The sequence below is a fragment of the Ooceraea biroi genome, chromosome 14, assembly GCF_003672135.1.
Source record: "Ooceraea biroi isolate clonal line C1 chromosome 14, Obir_v5.4, whole genome shotgun sequence".
NCBI classification, from domain to species: Eukaryota; Metazoa; Arthropoda; class Insecta; order Hymenoptera; family Formicidae; genus Ooceraea; species Ooceraea biroi.
The window spans coordinates 8227445-8249946 of NC_039519.1; the positions used below are offsets into that span (position 1 = coordinate 8227445).

General features: G+C 41.3%; 2 protein-coding genes across 4 annotated transcripts; one reads left to right on the forward strand and one right to left on the reverse strand.

Moving 5' to 3' along the window:
• The first annotated feature begins 256 nt into the window (after positions 1 to 256).
• On the forward strand, positions 257 to 9151 carry LOC105287986 (mucin-5AC). Its single transcript, XM_026974825.1, has 10 exons — positions 257 to 516; positions 1226 to 1752; positions 3593 to 4541; positions 4616 to 5296; positions 7613 to 7928; positions 8008 to 8078; positions 8149 to 8342; positions 8453 to 8580; positions 8655 to 8834; positions 8930 to 9151. Exons 1-10 carry the CDS (start codon positions 257 to 259, stop codon positions 9116 to 9118), a joined length of 3495 nt encoding a protein of 1164 aa, XP_026830626.1. The 3' UTR covers positions 9119 to 9151.
• Positions 9152 to 11929: 2778 nt separating this feature from the next.
• LOC105287985 (protein SERAC1) lies at positions 11930 to 20878 on the reverse strand. Of its 3 annotated transcripts, none has more exons than XM_011353902.3 (15): positions 20808 to 20878; positions 20609 to 20736; positions 20319 to 20513; positions 20101 to 20228; positions 19805 to 19915; positions 19415 to 19553; positions 19182 to 19325; positions 18842 to 19099; positions 16220 to 16412; positions 15986 to 16147; positions 15744 to 15871; positions 15466 to 15618; positions 15243 to 15389; positions 14984 to 15050; positions 11930 to 12176 (listed from the first exon to the last, which is right to left on the reverse strand). In XM_011353902.3, exons 1-15 carry the CDS (start codon positions 20876 to 20878, stop codon positions 12068 to 12070), a joined length of 2133 nt encoding a protein of 710 aa, XP_011352204.2. In that variant the 3' UTR covers positions 11930 to 12067. The 3 variants fall into 3 exon arrangements, with proteins under 3 accessions (XP_011352204.2, XP_011352206.1, XP_011352205.1); XM_011353903.3 differs by lacking the exon at positions 11930 to 12176 and adding an exon at positions 14844 to 14858 and having other exon boundaries at positions 14943 to 15050; XM_011353904.3 differs by lacking the exon at positions 14984 to 15050.
• Positions 20879 to 22502: the final 1624 nt, after the last annotated feature.

A 22502-nucleotide genomic window follows, 5' to 3' on the forward strand; every position in this document is an offset into this window, starting at 1 on the left:
TATCTCATGCCTTTATTACGGCGCGCGACATAATATCTCGGGTACTCGTTACGGTACTCATCGTTGCTCTCTATCCAATCTAGGTGCACTAAAGTTGCCTCCTCCGGCTCGTGCACCACGGTAATATTCATCCCGGAGATTTTTATCCGATGTATATTGCGCAAACCGCTAATAAATTATGCCCGCGCGACTCGCTTTAAAATGCACCGTACTGCAGCGAAATGCACGATACTTCGCCTTTCACCTTGCCACGATAATGCATTCTGTCGAGCATTGTGCCTGGTTGGTGCTGTCGTATCGTTGCAGTATCTCGTGCAACAATTACACGGAAACACGGCCATCGAAAATTGGCCGCGCTGAAAATGAGCGCGATTTCCCGCGATTAACGAGCAACGAGGAAAAGTTGCGACGTTATGTTATACTGCTGGCCTCTTTCAAGCACATCTTGCACCATGAAAGTGCTCGCAATCGCGAGAGATGCAGACGTAAAAGTCGAACAGCTGTTAGCAATCACTAGTCAGTAAAAGTCAGACCGGATATAATCGTATATCTTGTCGTGCGCCTCCTTTATAGTTGCTTCACCGATCGTAACAACTCGTCAGCACAGAAGCTGCAAGATTGCTGCAATATTGGCGCAAGCTTTTGTGCCGTATGGGAAGATGCTCGCAAATTTTGTCTAATTAACGTTTGCAGACGCTGTTGTCTGTTGTCCTATCTATTCTGGCAGGAATTGCTCGCATATTTTCTATTCGAAATATTTCTTGCCACCATGGTAGCAAACACTTAGGCATAAGTTGATATAATTTAGTATTGAATAATGAAGGCAGCTTTGCCTGATAGGTAGATAAAATTCCAACAGATGAAATCACATTAACATAAAAATTGTGAGAGAGAAAGGCAATTAAAATAAATCGTTCGTTTTTGGTTGGATTCTTGTAGCAAGCGTAAAACAATGTTATCGTAGAAAGCGTGTTCGCTTTCTTCGCGACTTTCAATCGTACAGTTCGATTGGTGGTATAAATTCTCGTGTCCGTTAATTGTGAAAAATCTTTCAGATACGTACTCGTTAAATATATTAAATTAATCCCAAACAGAAAATTAATTTTTATAACAAAGAATCGATTGAGAAGAAATTTATTCTTATAATAAAGAATTGTAATAAAATTAAGGAAATGATAATAAAATCGTGAAAATCGTATGCTAGTTGATAGAATGATTGCTTAAGTCACACGTTTCCTGTTGATTTTGCAGAAGCGATACGATCCTGGGACAAACTCTCGCAACTGATACCAACGAATTCGGTATACGAGAAACAAGATCGAAGTGCATCGCCGTCCAACAAGGAGGCTGATGCATCATTAGCGCATTCGTTGGACGGGAACAATGTGATGGACACGTCGAAGTTAAAAGAGGAAGGGGACCATCACGAGGAGGAGGAGGAAGAGGAACCTAAGCTAACATACGACGCCGAAGAATACGAAGATGAAGATAAGCACGAAAAGGAAGACGATGAAGAAGAAGAGGTGGTAGAGGAGGAGGTAGAGGAGGAGGAAGATCCCTCCGATACTGACAATGGCGCAACGAAGAAAGAGAGATCTCCGGCGGAAGCCAGAAGCGTATCGAATACTGAAACGGCAAATGATTCCAGGGATGAGGATTACATTGAAGATTCGCCGGGAAATCACTACGACGACACGTATTATTATTACGACGAGTACGATACCGGAAATCGTTCCCGATACGAGGCCGTAGGTGGGTTCTTTTTCCTCACGCTGTGCGGTCGCAATGAGCAATTAAACTTTTTTAATTAAATGATAGTGCGAGATAGTGACAATTAGTGACATTAAAATTTCGACATATGCCGCGTTTTTCATGTTCTCTTGATGCAAAGAGAAATGTATAAAGTTATGAAAGTATGTAGAAATTGGATGCACATTGAATATTAATTTTCAAAACAGAAGTATAATCCGTCATTTTTTCAACGCCATTTTACGTAATTAAAAAATTTACTTTTATTATTTAATTTTCCCGTTATCTTTCCGTTCTAAACACTTCCTCAATATTTTCTGTATCAAGTTATCGAATTATTGGGTTGGCCAAAAAGTAATTGCGTTTTTTTATATAAATAAAAGGCGAATTTTTCATGGGAAACAAAAACTTTATTAAACAAAGCAGTTTAGGACATATGTCTATATGACCTTTTCTTCTTAAAATAAGCCAGGGAATATCCTCCTTAAGTTTGTCTATTGGGTTGGCAAATAAGTTGGTTCGGTTTTTTAAGGTGGAATAAAATACAATTTTTTTGATACACGAAATAAATTTTAATCAATTATATATTGACCATTTTTATTGATGACTTCTTGCCATCTTTCCACCAACTTCATTATGCCGCGTTCGTAAAACATCCGAGGCTTATCGGCGAAAAACCAATCCAGGTGTCTTTTGACGTTCTCTTCATCCTTGAAGATTTTTCCGTTCAAAGAGTTCTGCAACGACCGGAATAAATGATAATCGGAAGGGGCCAGGTCCGGTGAATACGCAGGATGAGGCAAAACATCCCAGCCAAGACTGAGTAATTTGTTCCGAGTTGTCAATGATGTGTGAGGTCTGGCGTTATTGTGGTGGGAGACACCTTTTCGATTTATCAATTCTGGACGTTTTTTGCGGAGTGCTTGGTCCAATTTTGTTAACTGCGAGCAGTATATGGTTGAATCAATCGTTTTGCTTGACGGTAACAGCTCGTAGTAAATGACACCTTTGAAATCCCACCATACGGAGAGCATGATCTTCTTCGGATGCAATCCTGCCTTCGAGGTTGTTTGTGGTGGCTCGCTGCTGTGTCCCCATGATCTTTTCCGCGTTACATTCTCATAGACGACCCATTTTTCATCTCCTGTCACTAACCGCTTCAAAAATGGATCGTTTTCTTGACGTTTCCGCAGCAAATCGCAGATGGATATGCGAGTGGCCAAGTTGGCCTCGGTTAATTCATGCGGCACCCACACATTGAGCCGAGAAACGTATTCCAGTTGGCGCAAATTGTTTTCTACGCTTTATATGAGATATATTAAGTGCTTGGGATGGATTTTTATCGATGATAGCTTTGACATTACTTGAATCAATCTCGATCGGGCGACCGGAGCGAGGCGCATCATTGACGTCAAAATCTCCAGAACGGAATTTGGCGAACCACTTTTGACATACGCGTTCTGTTAAGGCATCATCTCCATAAACACGGCATATCTTTTTATGAGCCTTTGCAGCTCGTTTGCTCTTCTTGAAATAATAGAGCAAAATATGACGATAATGCACGTTATTTACTTCCATTTTTACAGCTACGCAGCACACACAATATTGATGTTAGTCAAACCAAAATTTACAGAAAGGTTATGTGAAACATGTACTTTTAAATGCACTCTGAAGTTGCGCGATAGTATCGAGAAAAACAAGAGTGAATTGGAAAGAAGTTGCACCGAAGCAAAAACCGAACGAACTTATTTGCCAACCTAATACTTACTTAGGAAACACCCTGTATAAGCGCAAATCTGTGCTCGAAAGCGCGACATAACGTTATTCTTGTTTCTCGTATTAGATGACAAAAACATCCATCCGGATCCGAAACCCGAACAGGAAGTCGTATCGAGGAATTCATCGAAACACGGTGCCGTGGGGAAAAGAGACGACTTGCATGAGCCGTCCTCCAACTCATCCTCGCATGCTATCGAAGAGGAAGTTGACAATCCGATTCAACTGGAAGAGGGTTCGTCCATGGAGGGCAGCGACAAGACATTCGCTGTCCTGAACACGTCGGGAGAGGCATCCGGCAACACCTCTTCGGAGGAGGACATCGGTTCCATCCTGATAGGCGGCGCCGTGGTCTCTGTAGTGACCACGAAGAGCGTGGTGAACGGTACAATTTCGGTACCAACGACGGTTTCGCCGACTACAACGGTGCAAGTCGCGCTGCCACCGCCGTCGCCATCGCTGACCGAGACGACGGTAGCACCCGCGCCGGAAATAACCACTGAGGATTCCTCGAGGATCTTGGCTTCGGTACAGACCAGCCGCAGCATCTCGGGTGCGCGTTTCCTACCGTTCCCGGTGATGGATCGCGTGGAGCAAGTAGAGGCTCACGGCGGGACACCCGAGAGCAAAAAGACGTCGCAATCTCCGTCCGAGTCTACGGAAAGCATCATCGACAAGCTCGACTGGGCACAGTCGAAGTTGTCCAGTGATCTCCTGCCGGCTGCCATCCTTGGCACCGGGGGTTTCCGGAACACTGGCAACACGCTGCAACTGGACGCGTTGGCAGAGCGGGATCGCGCGACAACCCGTCGGAGATTCACCACCACCGCCAGGACGCCGGCCATCAGCAAGTTCGTGCCGCGGCGCTACAACGACAAGCGAGCGGATCACGCTAACGCCAGCACGGCGAAACCGCGATTCGAGACTACGCTAGATAATCTGGAAGGTCTACTGCCGCGGGACTACGTGCTAAAAGGGACCACGCCAAGCGTGGGGTCATCCAAGATGAATTTCAGGTTGGATACGTCCTTTGCAATTGTAATAAACGATTCTGTGCATTGATAACAAACTATCGTAATTTTTCTTCTAGGTGGCCTTCCTCGAAACCGACAACAACAGAAGCAGCAGAGACGAAGGCTACGTCAACTACACCACGAGCGAAGCCTAAAGCCGGCATTGTCGTCCAAGACGTCAGCGCGTTCTTGCCACCGGGGTACAAACTGAAGAAAGAAGACACGGCTGTCACGGAAAGTTCTCTGCTGAGCGACATCCTCGCTAAATCCAAGGTCGATATTTCATCTCTCTTGCCTCCCGACTACGACAAGAAAAAGGTCGAGGAAGAATCCAAGTCAAAAAGTATCGCAGTCACGACAACAGCGATGACGACCACTACCACTACTACTACAGCAAAGAGTACAGGCATTACGCCAGAAAAGATTGCCTCGTCCATCCAGGATCTCTTCGCGTCCTCCAATGTCGATATATCTGCTTTGTTACCTAAGGATTACGAACAAAAGAGGAAGATTCTCGTAGCGGATAATAAAACCGATGACGTAAGCAGCGAGCAAAGCATAGGTACGACGGCAGCGACAGTCACAGAAGGAACCAATTCCGAGTCGCCCACCACGAAAAAAGCCGGCGGATTGAAGATCGTATTCCCTAGTAGACCAGGTGGCCGCAAACCTGTCCACAAGATAACTACTCCGCATACTCTGCGCGGAGAGGGTCCAGGCGCGGTGACGCCGAAAATACAAAAGGGATGGCCGACTAGGTAAACCAACACATTGTAATAAGAATGTGCTCTCAATATAGTTTAGGAGCTATCGTCATCAAGTTATACCCAGTAAGCAAAATGTGTGCGATCTGCCAGCAGATTGGCAACAGATTGCTGCAGAAGTCGATAGCAAATTGGCATCCGTTATGTCCGCATTAGGATAGTGATCTGCCAGCAGAGCCTGCTAACGGACTCTGACAGCAGATTGGCGGCAGAAACCGAGCAGGATCTGTAACATCTGACGGCAGATTGACGGCAGATTGACGGCAGATTGACGGCAGAAACCGAACAGAATCTGCAGCTTTTGGCCATTCATATTTACGATGTATTAAGGGGGTATTCTAGTGTAAAAGCGGAATTTGTATGCTATTTTGGTGAATTTTTTTTGAAAAAAGTACAAGGTTTTTTGAGGCAGGGTTTTCTCTGCTTATTCATACATATTTGGTGTATGTTTCCAAATTTTTGTAGTAGACAATAACTATAAATAAGCGCTGCACATGATATTAAATAAGAACATGAAAAAAGAAGTTGGTCCATGGTTCCCATGATTTCAGCTGTTCTGTTCATCTGAAACAAAAAAACCAAAGAGATTCTTAATTAGTATGAGTGTGGCTATAGCAGGTACCAGAATGAAAAAAAAAATGTTGAAAATTTAAAACATGACTTCATTGAGAAAATTAAGTTTCGATTTGTGCCATTTTTTTCACCATTGAAGGGCTGTAGAAATTCCAAAAAACAATATTTCGACTTGATTGTGGTAGGGGCTATAGCCACACATATACTGAAGATGTGTGCAAAAGCCTGAGTCAATTGATTAACTGGTTTTTGAGATATCATGGGAACCAATTTGAAAAACATGGTTTCGAGAAAAACACGTTTAAAGTTTTTCATACTGATTACACAGAGATAATGTTACTTACGATCAATCGGCTAGTCCAGGGCCATACAGGGGACATTCCTCTTGTTCGTAGAAGTCCTGCAGAGCTGATCTCTCTTCCCTGCGATTCATTCTCTGATCTCGAGAGAAGTTAGTGGAGCGCCGCTCCGAGCGGGTGACACGAGCTTCGTTCCGGGAGTTTGCGTACACCACCGCTTGCTGACCAATACTAACTCCCATCACGTTCATAAGTTTGAAAATTGGCATAAATCCTTTATTGAAAATTATAACTGCCAAGAATGTTGCTATTTCAACAACTTTCACGCCAGCATGGAGATGTTTTGGAGCAAAAGTCCAAATCAATGAATTTAGAGATTCATTGTACTATACAAAGGCTCCAATTCAAATGTACGACCTTCAAAGAATAACGATCTTCCGATCCTATCTAAAATACTAACACAATGCTTTGTTGTGTGCCGCGCGGTCCAACCGCCGAGCGCGCGCCAGAGGTTATTTTCTATTAGGTGCTATTACTTTGTTAATTTTGCGAATCGGGCTAAATCTTCTCGCAGACATATTTTCCATACCATATACTTGCAAAATATGCCAAAAAAAAAATTCGATTTTTCTGACATGCTACACTAGAATACCCCCTTAAAGCATGTGTTTACTTTTAACACACTATAAATTGTTAAAAGAACGCATTTGTTTGTTTGTTAAATTAAAGTACGTTTGGCTTGATGTGTCTTTCTGACAGTTCGTTGCATAATCTCTCTCTTATTGTTAATTTATTCTAATCCGAAGTCCGAATTTTGCTTTCGAACTTCAGATTGCTCGTGGCGTGCGTGAACTACATGGACGTCGTCCATGGGAGCCTCTGTGCCGCGAGTGCAAAAATTTTCAGAAAAATTAATATTATCGTGCCAAGGCGCGTATATTAACTTATATAACTGTTAGGCTAAATCTTAACATCGAGTAAGAACTCGACGTGTGCACCGCATAGCGGTGCGGAGCGAAAACACGTATTCATAGCCGTGTAAATTTGAATGCTGTCAAAAGCTGCGGATCCTGTTCGGTTTCTGCTGCCAATCTGCCGTTAGATTCCGCGCGCGCAGATCTTGCTCGGTTTCTGCTGCCGATCTGCCGTTAGATTCCGCGTGCGCAAATCTCGCTCGGTCTCTGTCGACAATCCGACTTCAAGCCATGTTTGCAGATTCTGCTCGGTTTCTGCCGCCAATCTGTTCTGAGATTTTGCGAGCAGGCTCCGTTACATTTCTGGCACCAATTTGTCGAATCAATCGTTAATAACAACTTCTGTATCAAATTTGTTGTCTTTTGGCTGGCAATAGTTGATAGCAGATAGTTAGCATCATCTGCTTTCGGCAGACTTGGCTATCTGGGTACCTTAATTATCAATTTTTCATTGAAACTTCTAGAGCTACCACGGAGTTTACCGGATGGCCGACTCCATCCACTACGCCAATCTCCATTGAGAAATTGCTAGAAGCTGCGCGCACAGCTACGGTGGCGTCAGTGAACATATCGGTTATTCCCAGCACGAATGAAATCTCGAGCACGTCGTCGACGTCGACGACGACAACCACGCCGAGACCGACGACGCCCGGTGTATGCGACGAGGAGTGCGAAGTCGCCGGCACAATACGCATCATCGGGAACGCGACATGGGTGCCAGAACTGTTCGATCGGAACACTCGCGAGTGGCAAGAGCTCGCGAACCAAGTGGAGCGAGAGGTATTCGTCGCGAGCTTTGTTATTATTCTCATAGTGTTAATCATATTTAAACTAAAATCACAACTTTTACTCTTTTTAGATGAACTTTATATTTTCAAAGTCCAGTGTTTTAATGAACTGGTACAAACGTATAAGGATCGATTCGTTCAGGTAATTTCGATCTTATCGATTTTGGTAATGAAATAAATATAAAGAGATTCTAATAAATCGTCGGTTTTAGTCAAGGTAGCATCTTGGTAGACTACTTTGTCGAGCTAGCCAATATCCAGCAAAAGGTTAACACTCGGGAGCTGAAAGTAATCTTTCACGATTCGCTGCGGACGTACAATGCCAATCGATGGAACGAAACGAGTACGAAGGGTGCATTAAGGATGGGAATTTTCACTATCGATCCTAAATACACCGACTTCGTGGGTGAGTCATCACGTGTAAAGTGTTTTTACGTGCTTTCCTGGTTACAATCAAGTGTCATAGTTATAGCAAATTGTGATCGTTAAATAATCATAGCGCATTACCTTGTCCAGTGATACCAAAATGGAACACGCCACAATACATTGAAAAAGACGACAGACTGATACCTCAATGGGCCATTGCGGTGATAGTGATAGGCGTCGGAGGTTTACTATTTATTATCGTGTTCGGTGTGTCTGTGGTGAGTACTCGGGACTTCTCGTTTATATGCAGCGAACGCAGAAGACGGATATCAAAAACAAATGTCCCTCGCAGTTGGTCAACAGACAAAACGGATCGAAGCTGAAGCCGACGCTGTCCGCCATTTACGAGGAGGAGGTAGCCAAGCATACGTCGAGTCACAGATCAAGCGATTACTCCAAGCCGGTGCACACGATATGGACCGATCCCGACGTTTCTTGGAACGACAAGTCCTTCGAGTCGACCTCCAACAAGGTAGATCGCACAAATATACATCTTGACAGGCTGATTCTGCGCGTTTCAACTGCGACATGGATTTAACTCGGACATCCATCCATTTCCCTCCTTAGATTCTGGTCGACAAATCCTTCCAGGATAACAAGAAGTACAATCTGTACGACAGCTGGCGATCCGAGTGGAACGGTTACAACCCCTACTACAATCCCTCGCACGCGAGCAGCAAGTACGGCGGTTACGACAGCACGACGAACCTGTCGAGCCGTCACCATCATCATCCCGACTACGACACGAACTTCTGAGCTTGACGGCAATAAACTGCAATTTCCTCTATCAATAGACCGATATTTCACTCAATCATTTATTCGGCGCTTTAGGTAAGCAACTATACGAGATCCTGCCATCGAGACATATACGTATTCTATTCTTCGAACATGTCGCGCGTCACATTTTGACATACGAGCTCATTGACGTCACGCATCTTCTTCGCGCGCGAAACATTTTCAAGTGTGTACCCAGTAAGCAAACTGTGTGCAATCTGCCAGCAGATTGGCAACAGATTGCTGCAGAAGTCGATAGCAAATTGGCATCCGTTATGTCCGCATTAGGATAGTGATCTGCCAGCAGAGCCTGCTAACGGACTCTGACAGCAGGTTGGCGGCAGAAACCGAGCAGGATCTGTAACATCTGACGGCAGATTGACGGCAGATTGACGGCAGAAACCGAACAGAATCTGCAGCTTTTGGCCATTCATATTCACGATGTATTAAAAAAGCATGTGTTTACTTTTAACACACTATAAATTGTTAAAAGAACGCATTTGTTTGTTTGTTAAATTAAAGTACATTTGGCTTGATGTGTCTTTCTGACAGTTCGTTACATAATCTCTCTCTTATTGTTAATTTATTCTAATCCGAAGCCCGAATTTTGCTTTCGAACTTCAGATTGCTCGTGGCGTGCGTGAACTATTGGGTCATTAAGTATGAAACTTTACAAATGTAAAAGCGCCATCTTTAACATTTGTTATCTCAATCAATCAAATTTGAATTTGGCGCCAGACGTCAGTATCAGGTTAGGTTAGTGTGATAGATGTATGTTCGCTCTTCAAATGCCATATTTGTTTGTTCAAATATCTTCATTAGTTTTATTGGTGGATTCTTTTTTATAGAACTATGGAAAAGTCCAAAATTCGTGTGATTTATGAATATGAGTTCCGCCGTGGAACCACAGTGTCCGAGACAGCTCGTAATATCAACGCTGTATTTGCTGAAGGTTCAACTACTAAAGCAACGGTGGGCAATTGGTTCAAAAACTTCAGAGATGGAGATTTCAGCCTCGCTAATGAGCCACGTGGAAGACCAAAGACGAAGGTGGATAATGATCACTCGAGAGCCGTAGTAGAGTCCGATCCATCTCAAAGTACACGTGAATTGGCATCGATATTCAATGTTTCCATACCCACCATATTGGTTCATTTAGCTGCAATTGGTAAGATAAAGAAGTTGGACAAATGGGTCCCGCACGAATTGACCGATGCGCAGCAGGCGCAACGTCTAGAGGCTTCCCTTTCTTTGCTTTCCCGTCACAAAAATGAATCTTTTTGAATCGAATTGTGACCTGCGATGAAAAGTGGATACTCTACGACAATCGTAAACGCTCACATCAGTGGTTGAACGCTGATGAACCACCGAGACATCACGCGAAACCCAACATTACACAGAAGAAGCTTATGGTGACTGTTTGGTGGTCCGGGTCAGGTGTTATCTACTACAACTTTATGAAACCTGGTACATCGATAACGGCTGAAGTATATTGCAAGCAACTGGACGAAATGATGCAACAACTTGCTATTAAACAACCGAAATTGGTCAATCGGTCAATGCCAATCCTGTTGCATGATAATGCTCGACCGCACACTGCACGACTGACCGTGGCAAAGCTACGGGAGTTGGAATTGGAAACTCTCCATCATCCACCATATTCACCAGATCTATCACCTACCGACTATCACTTCTTCCGAAATTTGGACAACTTCTTGGTGGGAAAATTGTTCAATTCTCAACAGGCAGTCGAAACAGCCTTCCGCGACTTCATCGATTCCCGTACTCCTGGCTTCTATAGTAGAGGCATAGACCAACTACCACTAAAATGGCAGAAGTGCGTAGATAACATGGGCGCATACTTCGATTGAAAATAAATCATGTCCATGTGCCAAAAAATGCAAAAGTTTATGTTCTATTTGTAAAGTTTCATACTTAATGACCCAATACATGGACGTCGTCCATGGGAGCCTCTGTGCCGCGAGTGCAAAAATTTTCAGAAAAATTAATATTATCGTGCCAAGGCGCGTATATTAACTTATATAACTGTTAGGCTAAATCTTAACATCGAGTAAGAACTCGACGTGTGCACCGCATAGCGGTGCGGAGCGAAAACACGTATTCATAGCCGTGTAAATTTGAATACTGTCAAAAGCTGCGGATCCTGTTCGGTTTCTGCTGCCAATCTGCCGTTAGATTCCGCGCGCGCAGATCTTGCTCGGTTTCTGCTGCCGATCTGCCGTTAGATTCCGCGTGCGCAAATCCTGCTCGGTTTCTGTCGACAATCCGACTTCAAGCCATGTTTGCAGATTCTGCTCGGTTTCTGCGGCCAATCTGTTCTGAGATTTTGCGAGCAGGCTCCGTTACATTTCTGGCACCAATTTGTCGAATCAATCGTTAATAACAACTTCTGTATCAAATTTGTTGTCTTTTGGCTGGCAATAGTTGATAGCAGATAGTTAGCATCATCTGCTTTCGGCAGACTTGGCTATCTGGGTACATTTCTATTCTCTTTGCACGTCTCTTTTGCGCTCATCGTTCATGTTTTGCAAACATCGAATTACCCATGTTCTGTTTTCTCTATTCGCCACTTTAATAAGGAATTTATTTATTCTAGTCAGAGTTATGAATAATTGATAAACACTCGTTGTAATCGGTCGCACTCCACCAAAACCGATATACTACCATGACGCCACTACATGTATGTTACCATATGATACACTTAGAATCGCAAATATAAAAGATATAGAATTAAGTGTGAGAGAGAGAGAACAAAGGAGAAAACAACGGCGACGATCCCGCAACGAACTGCATTTTATTCCTCCTCGTCACAAATAAAACACAAACGGAAAACAAATTCTCTTCAACAATCAGTCGCTCTTACATTCAATCGCGTAAAAAAATATATACATATAAAACTCTTGTAGCAGCCTAGAATAATTTGTCGAACAAAGAAACGAGATAAGAAATGTTGGCCTTTTCTCGAGAATCGACATGGCGTCTCAGGACACTCAGAAGCTTTTGGTACAAGAAGGATTGCCTGTTCAAAACGTGAAGCAGCACAAGTTTACTTGTTATCCCTCTTTCAACGTTAATTATGTAAGACCATATGTTTAACAGTACGTCGTTTCGAAACATTATTGGCAGTTGGACAAGAATAAAGTAAATTGATCACTGACAACGGAACGCGAATTTCTCTCCTGCCAATGACGTTTCTATTGGGTTGGCCAAAAAGTAATTGCGTTTTTTTTTATATAAATAAAAGGCGAATTTTTCATGGGAAACAAAAACTTTATTAAACAATATATTGTCCATTTTGTTTGATTATCTTTTGCCATTTTTCAGGCAACTTCATGATTCCGCGCTCAAAACAGTTCTTATCTTTTTCAGCAAAAAACAATTCCAACAACGATTTGATATCCTCATCAGCAGTAAAGGTTTTACCATTCAAGGCGTTTTGCAAAGAACGAAACGAATGGTAATCTGATGGTGCCGGGTCTGGCGAATATGGTGGATGTGGTAACATCATGGTAACACATCCCATCCAAGCTGCAACAATTTTTCACGAGTGACCAAACTTGTACGTGGTCTAGCGTTATCATGGTGAAACACAACACCTTTGCGATTCACCAATTCTCGACGTTTCTGTTTGATGGCAATCCAGTTGACGACAGTATACGTCTGAATTAATGGTTTGATTCCTTGCAAGAAGCTCAAAATACACGATACCTTTAAAGTCCCACCAGACTGACAGCATAATCTTTCTTTGGTGAATATCTGCTTTTCAAGTGCTTTCAGCAGGTTCATCACGCTTGCTCCACCATCTTTTTCGTTTGACGTTGTTGTGGACGATCGATTTTTCGTCGCCCGTTATCATACGTCTCAAAAATGGATCATTTTCCTCACGTTTCAAAAGAGAATCGCAGATGTCAATACGCTTAGTGAGATGAATTTCTTTGAGCTCATGTCGTACCCAAATATCGAGCTTACTAATGTATCCAAGTCGTTTTGAATGGTTTTCAACACTCGATTTCGATACGTTAAGATTCTCAGCAATCTCTCGTGTCGTTAAGCGCCGATTCGAATCGATCAGTGCCTTTATTTTGTCATCATCAATTTCGATTGGCCTTCCTGAGCGTGGTGCATCTTTCACATTAAAATCTCCAGATCGAAATTTAGTAAACGAATTTTGACACTGCCGCAGCTTTAAAGCATCTTCGCCATATACATCAGATAACTTTTTATGAGCCTGCACAGCGTTTTTCCCTTTTCGGAAGTAATAAAACAAAATATGACGAAAATGCTCTTTTTGATTTTCCATTTTGAAATCGACGGCAAAGAAACAATTGTTAACGAAATCGTGTACTTTCTTTTTGTAAAACAAGCTTGAACTGTGAGTTGTTAACCTACATAATGAATTTGCGGTTTAGAATGAAGTTAGTTACATTTGAAGACATGTATGTCCATCTATTGGAAGAAAACGCAATTACTTTTTGGCCAACCCAATATATATTAATATAATATATAATATATATAATATTGGGTTGGCCAAAAAGTAATTGCGTTTTTTTATATAAATAAAAGGCGAATTTTTCATGGGAAACAAAAACTTTATTAAACAATATATTGTCCATTTTGTTTGATTATCTTTTGCCATTTTTCAGGCAACTTCATGATTCCGCGCTCAAAACAGTTCTTATCTTTTTCAGCAAAAAACAATTCCAACAACGATTTGATATCCTCATCAGCAGTAAAGGTTTTACCATTCAAGGCGTTTTGCAAAGAACGAAACGAATGGTAATCTGATGGTGCCGGGTCTGGCGAATATGGTGGATGTGGTAACATCATGGTAACACATCCCATCCAAGCTGCAACAATTTTTCACGAGTGACCAAACTTGTACGTGGTCTAGCGTTATCATGGTGAAACACACCTTTGCGATTCACCAATTCTCGACGTTTCTGTTTGATGGCAATCCAGTTGACGACAGTATACGTCTGAATTAATGGTTTGATTCCTTGCAAGAAGCTCAAAATACACAATACCTTTAAAGTCCCACCAGACTGACAGCATAATCTTTCTTTGGTGAATATCTGCTTTTCAAGTGCTTTCAGCAGGTTCATCACGCTTGCTCCACCATCTTTTTCGTTTGACGTTGTTGTAGACGATCCATTTTTCGTCGCCTGTTATCATACGTTTCAAAAATCGATCATTTTCCTCACGTTTCAAAAGAGAATCGCAGATGTCAATACGCTTAGTGAGATGAATTTCTTTCAGCTCATGTCGTACCCAAATATCGAGCTTACTAATGTATCAAAGTCGTTTTGAATGGTTTTCAACACTCGATTTCGATACGTTAAGATTCTCAGCAATCTCTCGTGTCGTTAAGCGCCGATTCGAATCGATCAGTGCCTTTATTTTGTCATCATCAATTTCGATTGGCCTTCCTGAGCGTGGTGCATCTTTCACATTAAAATCTCCAGATCGAAATTTAGTAAACGAATTTTGACACTGCCGCAGCTTTAAAGCATCTTCGCCATATACATCAGATAACTTTTTACGAGCTTGCACGGCGTTTTTCCCTTTTCGGAAGTAATAAAAGAAAATATGACGAAAATGCTCTTTTTGATTTTCCATTTTGAAATGGACGGCAAACAAACAATGGTTAACGAAATCGTGTACTTTCTTTTTGTAAAACAAGCTTGAACTGTGAGTTGTTAACCTACATAATGAATTTGCGGTTTAGAATGAAGTTAGTTACATTTCAAGACATGTATGTCCATCTATTGGAAAAAAACGCAATTACTTTTTGGCCAACCCAATAGAATTTTGAATACTAGATATCACCTGCTAGCCGGCTTGCATATCGACAAATGATCCTGCGGTATCTGAAAGAACTCCCCCACGCCAAGATCTGAAAGGACAAGTTATACGAGTCGCGTAATAGTAATAATAATACGGTAGACCGTTCTGTGATGATAAGAATCGAGATAAGTAATTAGGTTTATTTGTAAACGCGTGCGCGCCATCGAGGCAAGCCGTTAGTTAAGGCAATGCGAATGTAATTATTACGCGCAATTAATGTATATACTTGATAACGCGTTACCTGCCGAGGGGCAGCTGACGAACTGCAAGGGAAACTTGAGCGCGGTTACCGGCGTAGGTTTCGTCTCGGTGAAGCTCACGATATCTATGCGATAGGTCTCTAACATTTGTAGGAACTCCTCGTTCAGTTTCAGCAATTGCGGCGATTCTGAAGTGAAGTGATAAAAACAGAGATAATAATTTACGCAGATCGATCGCACGTAGATTACAGATCGGTGAATTACCTTCGCGCAATTCTTGGACCTCAACTGTCGGCCATACCAGCATCTGCGTCGTCTGCTTCAGAGCGGCCACGTGAGAGCCTCGGTGCGGAGTACTATAGAATAAGATAGCCTTGGTATTCTTGCAGATATCGTGCCTATCCCCAGTTTTCCACTCTATAAATAACGCAATTATGACGCACGATACAATAGCATTAGCTTAGATGACAGTAGCGATATTTAGTAGATCGTACGTATGTACATTTATAAAACTGCAGGATATGCGTGCAAATTCGATTTACCTTCTACGAGCATTTTTTTAATTAACAATCCACCCATCGAATGGCCAACCCATACGAGCGGCCGCTGTCCCAGGTTCGCCATTCGCAATCTGGCAACCAAGTCCTCGCTTCTCTCTCTAATAGTGCTCCTAATAAAATGTGAAGCAAGTATAATTGTTGGTATATTTAATGCCCGCATCTACCAAGCGAGAAAACAGTCTCAACGTGTGCGTTACGATCGAGAAGAGTGAATCGATACTCACTTCGTACTTTCGATCGGGCAGAAAGGAGTCCACATGGATAAGCTCGTGTCGTAGTTAATACCTATAATTCGCAAGAACGGTATGTCCATGGGTAACCAGTCTTTCGGCCAGCATCGCGTTTTAGGCGCGGACTCGAGATCGTCCTCCATGCAAGCGTCATCGCTAAAATATATTTATATCGAGAATATATTTTTATCTACATCACATCTTCAAAGCTAAATGTGCGAAATTTACCCCCTGCAAGAGAAAGGTCCGCTCGCGGAAGCATTCATGTCCTGCGGGCAGTCGTCCAGCACCACCTCGAAATCGTGGCCTATCTTTCTCCATTCACGTAAGTGCAGATCGCGGGCCAGGTCTTTGAAGAATTCCTGGGGACGATCGTCGTCGATCATGGTAGATAGGTAATCCATCTTACTCGATGCATCGTCTAGAAATTATGCTATATATAAATTATTCCATCAAATCGACTTGATAGAATACAGAAAAGCGGTCTATGAAAAAAATAATAAATATATAAGTGACATATATATATATATATGTATGTATATGTAGTAATAAATATATAAGACATATATATATATATATATATGTCTTATATATTGGGTCATCCGGAAAGTTCGTGCCGATTTTGAAGGAAAATTCAAAGGCAACATTTTTTTATGTCGATAAATATTTATTGACTTATGTATGCACCGTTTTGTTTCACAACCTTTGTCCATCTTTCACGCAACTGGAAGATTCCATTCTCCCAGAACTTCTTAGGTTTCTCGGCGAAAAACTCCTCAAGGTGGTTTTTTATGCCGATCAAAGAGTTGAAGTTCTTGCCGCTAAGAGAATTTTGCAAAGACCTAAATAAGTGAAAGTCTGAAGGTGCAATGTCTGGTGAATACGGTGGGTGAGGTGGCACATCCCAGCCAAACTCTAACAATTTTTGTTGGGTAGTCAAAGAAACATGAGGTCTGGCATTGTCCTGATGGAACACGACGCCCTTCCTATTAGCTAATTCTGGACGTTTTTCCTGAATCGCTGTCTTTAATTCGTCCAGTTGCGAGCAGTACTTATCTGCATTTATCGTTTGGTTGTGTGGTAGGAGCTCATAATATAGGATTCCTTTCCAATCCCACCAGACACAGAGCATGGCTTTTTTTGGATGAAGGCCAGCTTTCGGAGTGGTTAATGCTGGTTCATTTCGCTTACCCCAGGATCTTTTTCGTTTTACATTGTTGTAAATGATCCATTTTTCGTCACCTGTCACTAATTGCTTCAAAAATGGTACGTTTTCGTTGCGCTTGTACAGCGAGTCGCAGATGGAAATGCGATCCATTAAATTTTTTCGGCCAAATTATGCGGAACCCATACATCACAGCGACTTACGTAACCAAGCTTCACTACATGATCGTGGACAGTGGTTTTCGATATTTTCAGTATCTCTGCTAATTCACGTGTCGTGTAGCGCGGGTTATTCTCGATCAGTGTCTTGATTTGGTCATCATCAGTAGTAGAGGTCTGCCCGAGCGTTCTTGGTCTTTAAGGTTAAAATCACCAGCTCTAAACTTAGCGAACCACTTACGTACGGTTCTTTCAGCCAAAGCGCCTTCTCCGTAAACAGAACATATCGAATTTGTTGCTTGTGAGGCATTTTTGCCTTTCCGGTAATAGAAAAGCATCAAGTGTCTAAAATATTCTTTGTTTTCTTCCATCTTCAAAAGAGTACAAAACTGACACGAATCAATTTATCTCAAACAACTTTTTTCCTAAAGATGCGTTGAAATGTCACCTTTAAGCATATGTATATAAATCGTATGTTTTCAATAACATTGATATATTCAGACATGTTCCAACGTCATCTATTAAAAATCGGCACGAACTTTCCGGACGACCCAATATTTATTACTACATATACAGGGTGTTTCCTCTAACTGTAGCACTTAGAATATCTCTGCTTCCTTTGATGATATGAAAAAAGTCGAAGGACGAAAATTGTTCGATTCAAAGAGACTAGTACTCTGGTAAGAAAATTATTTTTTTTAATGTGACCTTTCACAAGATATCAAGGTCATCAACATTTTTTTAAGTGAGATGGTATATTTTCCTTAACGAAATGATGTAGCTTGTAAAAAAACAAATTCAACCATACAGAATATGTTGACCTTCATTTGCACGGAACGTACTCAACGAATCATTTCCTGATCGCTGGATTGGACGTGGTGGAAGAATTCTTGGCCGGCTCGATCACCAGATCTTACGCCTCTTGATTTTTTCTTTGGGGACACCTAAAAAATGAAGTTTATCGCGATATTCCGACAACACCTGAAGATATGCGAGAAAGAATTCAGCGTGCGTGCACCGCAATTACTCCGGAATCTCTCAAAAACGTAAAACAATCGTTTATTCATCGAATTCGAAAGTGTATCGAAGTAAACGGTGATCATTTCGAACATTTGTAAAAAAAGGTATATCTTTGTAGTTATACATACAATAAATAGAGTTTCTTTTCCTAAACGTGATTTTTGTGGTTCAAAGTCATTTGAAGGTCAACATGTTCTGTATGGTTGAATTTGTTTTTTACAAGCTACATCATTTCGTTAAGGAAAATATACCATCTCATTTAAAAAAATGTTCATGACCTTGATATCTTGTGAAAGGTCACATTAAAAAAAATAATTTTCTTACCAGAGTACTAGTCTCTTTGAATCGAACAATTTTCGTCCTTCGACTTTTCATATCATCAAAGGAAGCAGAGATATTCTAAGTGCTGCAGTTAGAGGAAACACCCTGTATACATATAAAATAATATGAAAGAAAAATTACCAAAGGCACCAAGCAATTGTAAAATCGCAGGTAATAACGACAAACCTATAGCCCTGGGTGCGGAGCTATCTACGTCTCGCTGTCTCCAGGTAACGAAAACTCCGCCCAGAAGCCCGTGCAAGAACACGACATCCATCTTCGTGGCTACGTGAGCGCGATGGGATGGGTGAAGAAGGTAGATGCGCTGTGGATACTTGGCGCCCTCGTTCTCGTCCCCGTCTAAATTTGCCAGTGCACAGATCGCCTGCGCCGACAGACGGATATCGTCGCTGCGGGACCAACGTGACAATATGCCAATCCATCCTTGTCAGAGGCAATTTATACGTCACGTGTCAACGCAGTGATACGTTACAGGCGTAGCGTCGTGTCAACAAATCTGTCTTACCGGACTCGTAGATGCTGCCTAAATACTCCGAGTGAAGGGACACGTTGGACAATATCCTCGCGAGCAGTATGCAGACCTCTACGTCATCGCCGCACATCTTCTCTATCGCGATTAGTAGAGGCAGAGCTCCGGCGTCGACCAAGTCTAAAATATCCGGAATAGAATGTAAAATAACACATTTCGACATCTTGTAAGAATTGTGTCGCGCGGTCGTGCTCCCTCGCGTCCCTTACGTTTGCTGTATTCCTCCATGGAAGAGTGATGGCAGATCGCTCCCACGCAATTCTTGAGCAATTCATTGTCCCAAACGGTAGTTGATTCTACGGAGTGACTCACGCTACTTAAATCATGATCGAACAATCCTATGAGATACTGCACATCAAAAAGTGAATAGACTGATTACGACGTTAAGTTACAATCATCGATGCTGTTTACAAAAAATTCAATAGACACGGACGATGTTAAGTTACAATTGCAAAATGCCGTGACATTATATATATTAGAAATAATAATTTATCGTAGCAGTAAATTAATAATTGCAATTTTATCACTATATCTAATTATACATTTGTATATATAGTTTTTCTTTCTAAAATTATATACACATGTATGCATGTACTTACTCGAGGCGAATCTTTGAATTTACTGTTAAGGAACTGCGTGAGGCACAGGTGCGCATTATCACATAAACTATTCAGATGCAACAGCAACGAATGCACTTTCTCCAATATATCCTACAAAATCGAACGATTTTAACATAAATATATAAATTTTCATGATCTAGAAAAAGATACTAGTTAATAGCATATAAATATTTTCTTTATAATTTATATATATAATTTTATAATTTAAAATAGAAATATAATTTTCATAAATTTCTCTATGCAAGCTTAATGTTAAGAGTGCGTGTGCCACATACGTGTAAGTTGTACTGCACATGATAGTATGGTGGCTGCAGAAAGAATCGTGAATTAGCGTCTGGCATTCTTGCGAGGGCTACTGCTGTCTTGGCGTCCATCATCTGTGCCAAGCCATGGTACTGCCAATCTGAAAATTAGACATTCTATAAATACCACATAAATCTAAAAACAATGCAGCTCTAATCACTCTACGTCACGAGCCAATACATGTACATGCCTTTCAAAGACAGAGAGTTGAGAACGGTCACGGCCTTGAATCGTTCAGTTTCTCCTTTCTGTGCCATGTGCAACAGCTTGTACGCGAGTTTATGATTCTTTATCTTCCACCATTGCGCTAAAGCTCTACTGAAGCTCCGTGGCTTCTCCGACGCGGACTCCTTCAGGTCCTCATCCTTCCCGAACATAAAAATGTCTGAAAGCAGAGTTCACAGGAGGTGAATTAGCACGTGTCATTGCTAGGTCAGAGGTACACACGATGATGTCAAGGCGACGCTGAAAAGGGCCTACTTTTGAATCGAGGATCGTCGATATAAATGTACTGTGCTTGCGTTTGTTCCAAATTTAGAACGTCCGTGTTGACGGTGGACCGGACGATCCGCGATATCTGCCGCAGCTGATACAGGAACCAGCCGGCCCTGCAAACACGCGAATGCGATCATTAGCAATTTTGATTTTGGGCAGTAAGAAAAAAATAATGATAACTTACCCAATTACTGTGACGCAGACGCCGCTTGTTTTCAGATAATACACGTAGTTTCGCGAGATCTTCATTTTCATCGCATCACGTGGCAGAAATCCACGTGCTGCTTGTCACAAAACGAGAGAGGTCAACAAGCACCTCGCTGTAGCAGACGATCAGTATATTTTGAACTTTGAAAAGCACGCACGAGTCGACTTGCACGCGCGAAAAGCATTGGGTGTAATTAACTAGATTGCCGACGGAGTAGTCATTCTTGCTCTAAAACGTTTTGTCTAGAGAACCTCAAGTAAGAGTATGGACATCGTGGATCGAAAATGGCGTCCGTTTGTCAGTAGTATGGTCACTATCTCTATGAGGAGTATACAATATAACCTTCCTTACTTTAGGGATAAGGGGAAGCTGGAGTTGCTAGTGAACTATTTTTTCACTATAGCGACGGTAATTGCAGTTTCGAAAATTCTCTTTATTGCTTGTGCAGAATAAAAAATCCTTCTCCACAAATGAAGTATAGATAGAAAGAAAGTCCGCTCTACAGGACTTTATACTCAAAATGGAAAAAAGTTAGAAAAGACAAATGCAAGTTTTTAACTTTTTTCTATCTATACTTCATTTGTGGAAAAGGATTTTTTATTCTGCACAAGCAATAAAGAGAATTTTCGAAACTGCAATTACCATCGCTATAGTGAAAAAATAGTTCACTAGCAACTCCAGGATCACCTTAAGGGGAAGCTGGAGTTGCTAGTGAACTATTTTTTCACTATAGCGACGGTAATTGCAGTTTCGAAAATTCTCTTTATTGCTTGTGCAGAATAAAAAATCCTTCTCCACAAATGAAGTATAGATAGAAAGAAAGCCCGCTCTACAGGACTGTATATTCAAAATGGAAAAAAGTTAGAAAAGACAAATGCAAGTTTTTAACTTTTTTATAACTTTGTAATAAAGCATTTCTAAACAAACTCGATATAAGAATTTTTTCTTATTTCCACTAGTAGAATATGCTCCCGCAGTTTGTCGGTTAAAACCCGGGACACCCTGTATATATGTACGATGAGTTATGGTGTTGTGTCGGAATGTAGCAATTGCATTAATGCAAAAAGGAAAAATTGTCAATAACGAATGAAAGAAAATAATGGTCCGAAAATTTCTTTTCGTCTGTAAGTAAAACATACAATTGTAGGTTATACACAATGCCGGTAAAACGTTTCAGATATTGTTATGTGTTTATTATTATTTAAATTTATTATTATTGTGTTAAAAAAGAATTTTGGCTTGTTTATTATTATATTCATATGAACAATTGTTCGATAACAGTTTTTCATTTATAGTTTTTATTAATTCATATATTTAATATTAATATATATTAATAAAAACTATAAATGAAAAACTGTTATCGAACAATTATTCATATGAATATAATAATAAACACAACAATATCTGAAACGTTTTACCGGCATTGTGTATAACCTACAATCGTATGTATTTTACTTACAGACGAAAAGAAATTTTCGGATCATTTTCTTTCATAAGTTGTTGCCAATTTTTCCTTTTTGCACTAATGCGATTGCTACATTCCGACACAACACAATAATCATCGTACATGTAATTTCAGTATCATAACTTTACAAAACTTTATCAAGTATCATTCGGGCGATGTCGAGAACAGCCGAACTCGCCCGATTTGCCAGCAGCCTCTCCTTACCG

What these genes read in the sequence shown, in the direction of transcription:
- LOC105287986 (XM_026974825.1), top strand. Translation starts at nt 257, where the DNA reads ATGCATTCTGTCGAGCATTGTGCCTGGTTGGTGCTGTCGTATCGTTGC. An exon ending in CGAACCAAGTGGAGCGAGAG is followed by an intron (nt 7,929 to 8,007) that starts GTATTCGTCGCG and finishes TACTCTTTTTAG; the next exon opens with ATGAACTTTATATTTTCAAA. An exon ending in TCGAGTCGACCTCCAACAAG is followed by an intron (nt 8,835 to 8,929) that starts GTAGATCGCACA and finishes TTCCCTCCTTAG; the next exon opens with ATTCTGGTCGACAAATCCTT.
- LOC105287985 (XM_011353902.3), bottom strand. Translation starts at nt 20,878, where the DNA reads ATGAAAATGAAGATCTCGCGAAACTACGTGTATTATCTGAAAACAAGC. An exon ending in TAAAAAAATGCTCGTAGAAG is followed by an intron (nt 15,619 to 15,743) that starts GTAAATCGAATT and finishes CGTTATTTATAG; the next exon opens with AGTGGAAAACTGGGGATAGG. An exon ending in ATATGCAAGCCGGCTAGCAG is followed by an intron (nt 12,177 to 14,983) that starts GTGATATCTAGT and finishes CGTTTTGAACAG; the next exon opens with GCAATCCTTCTTGTACCAAA.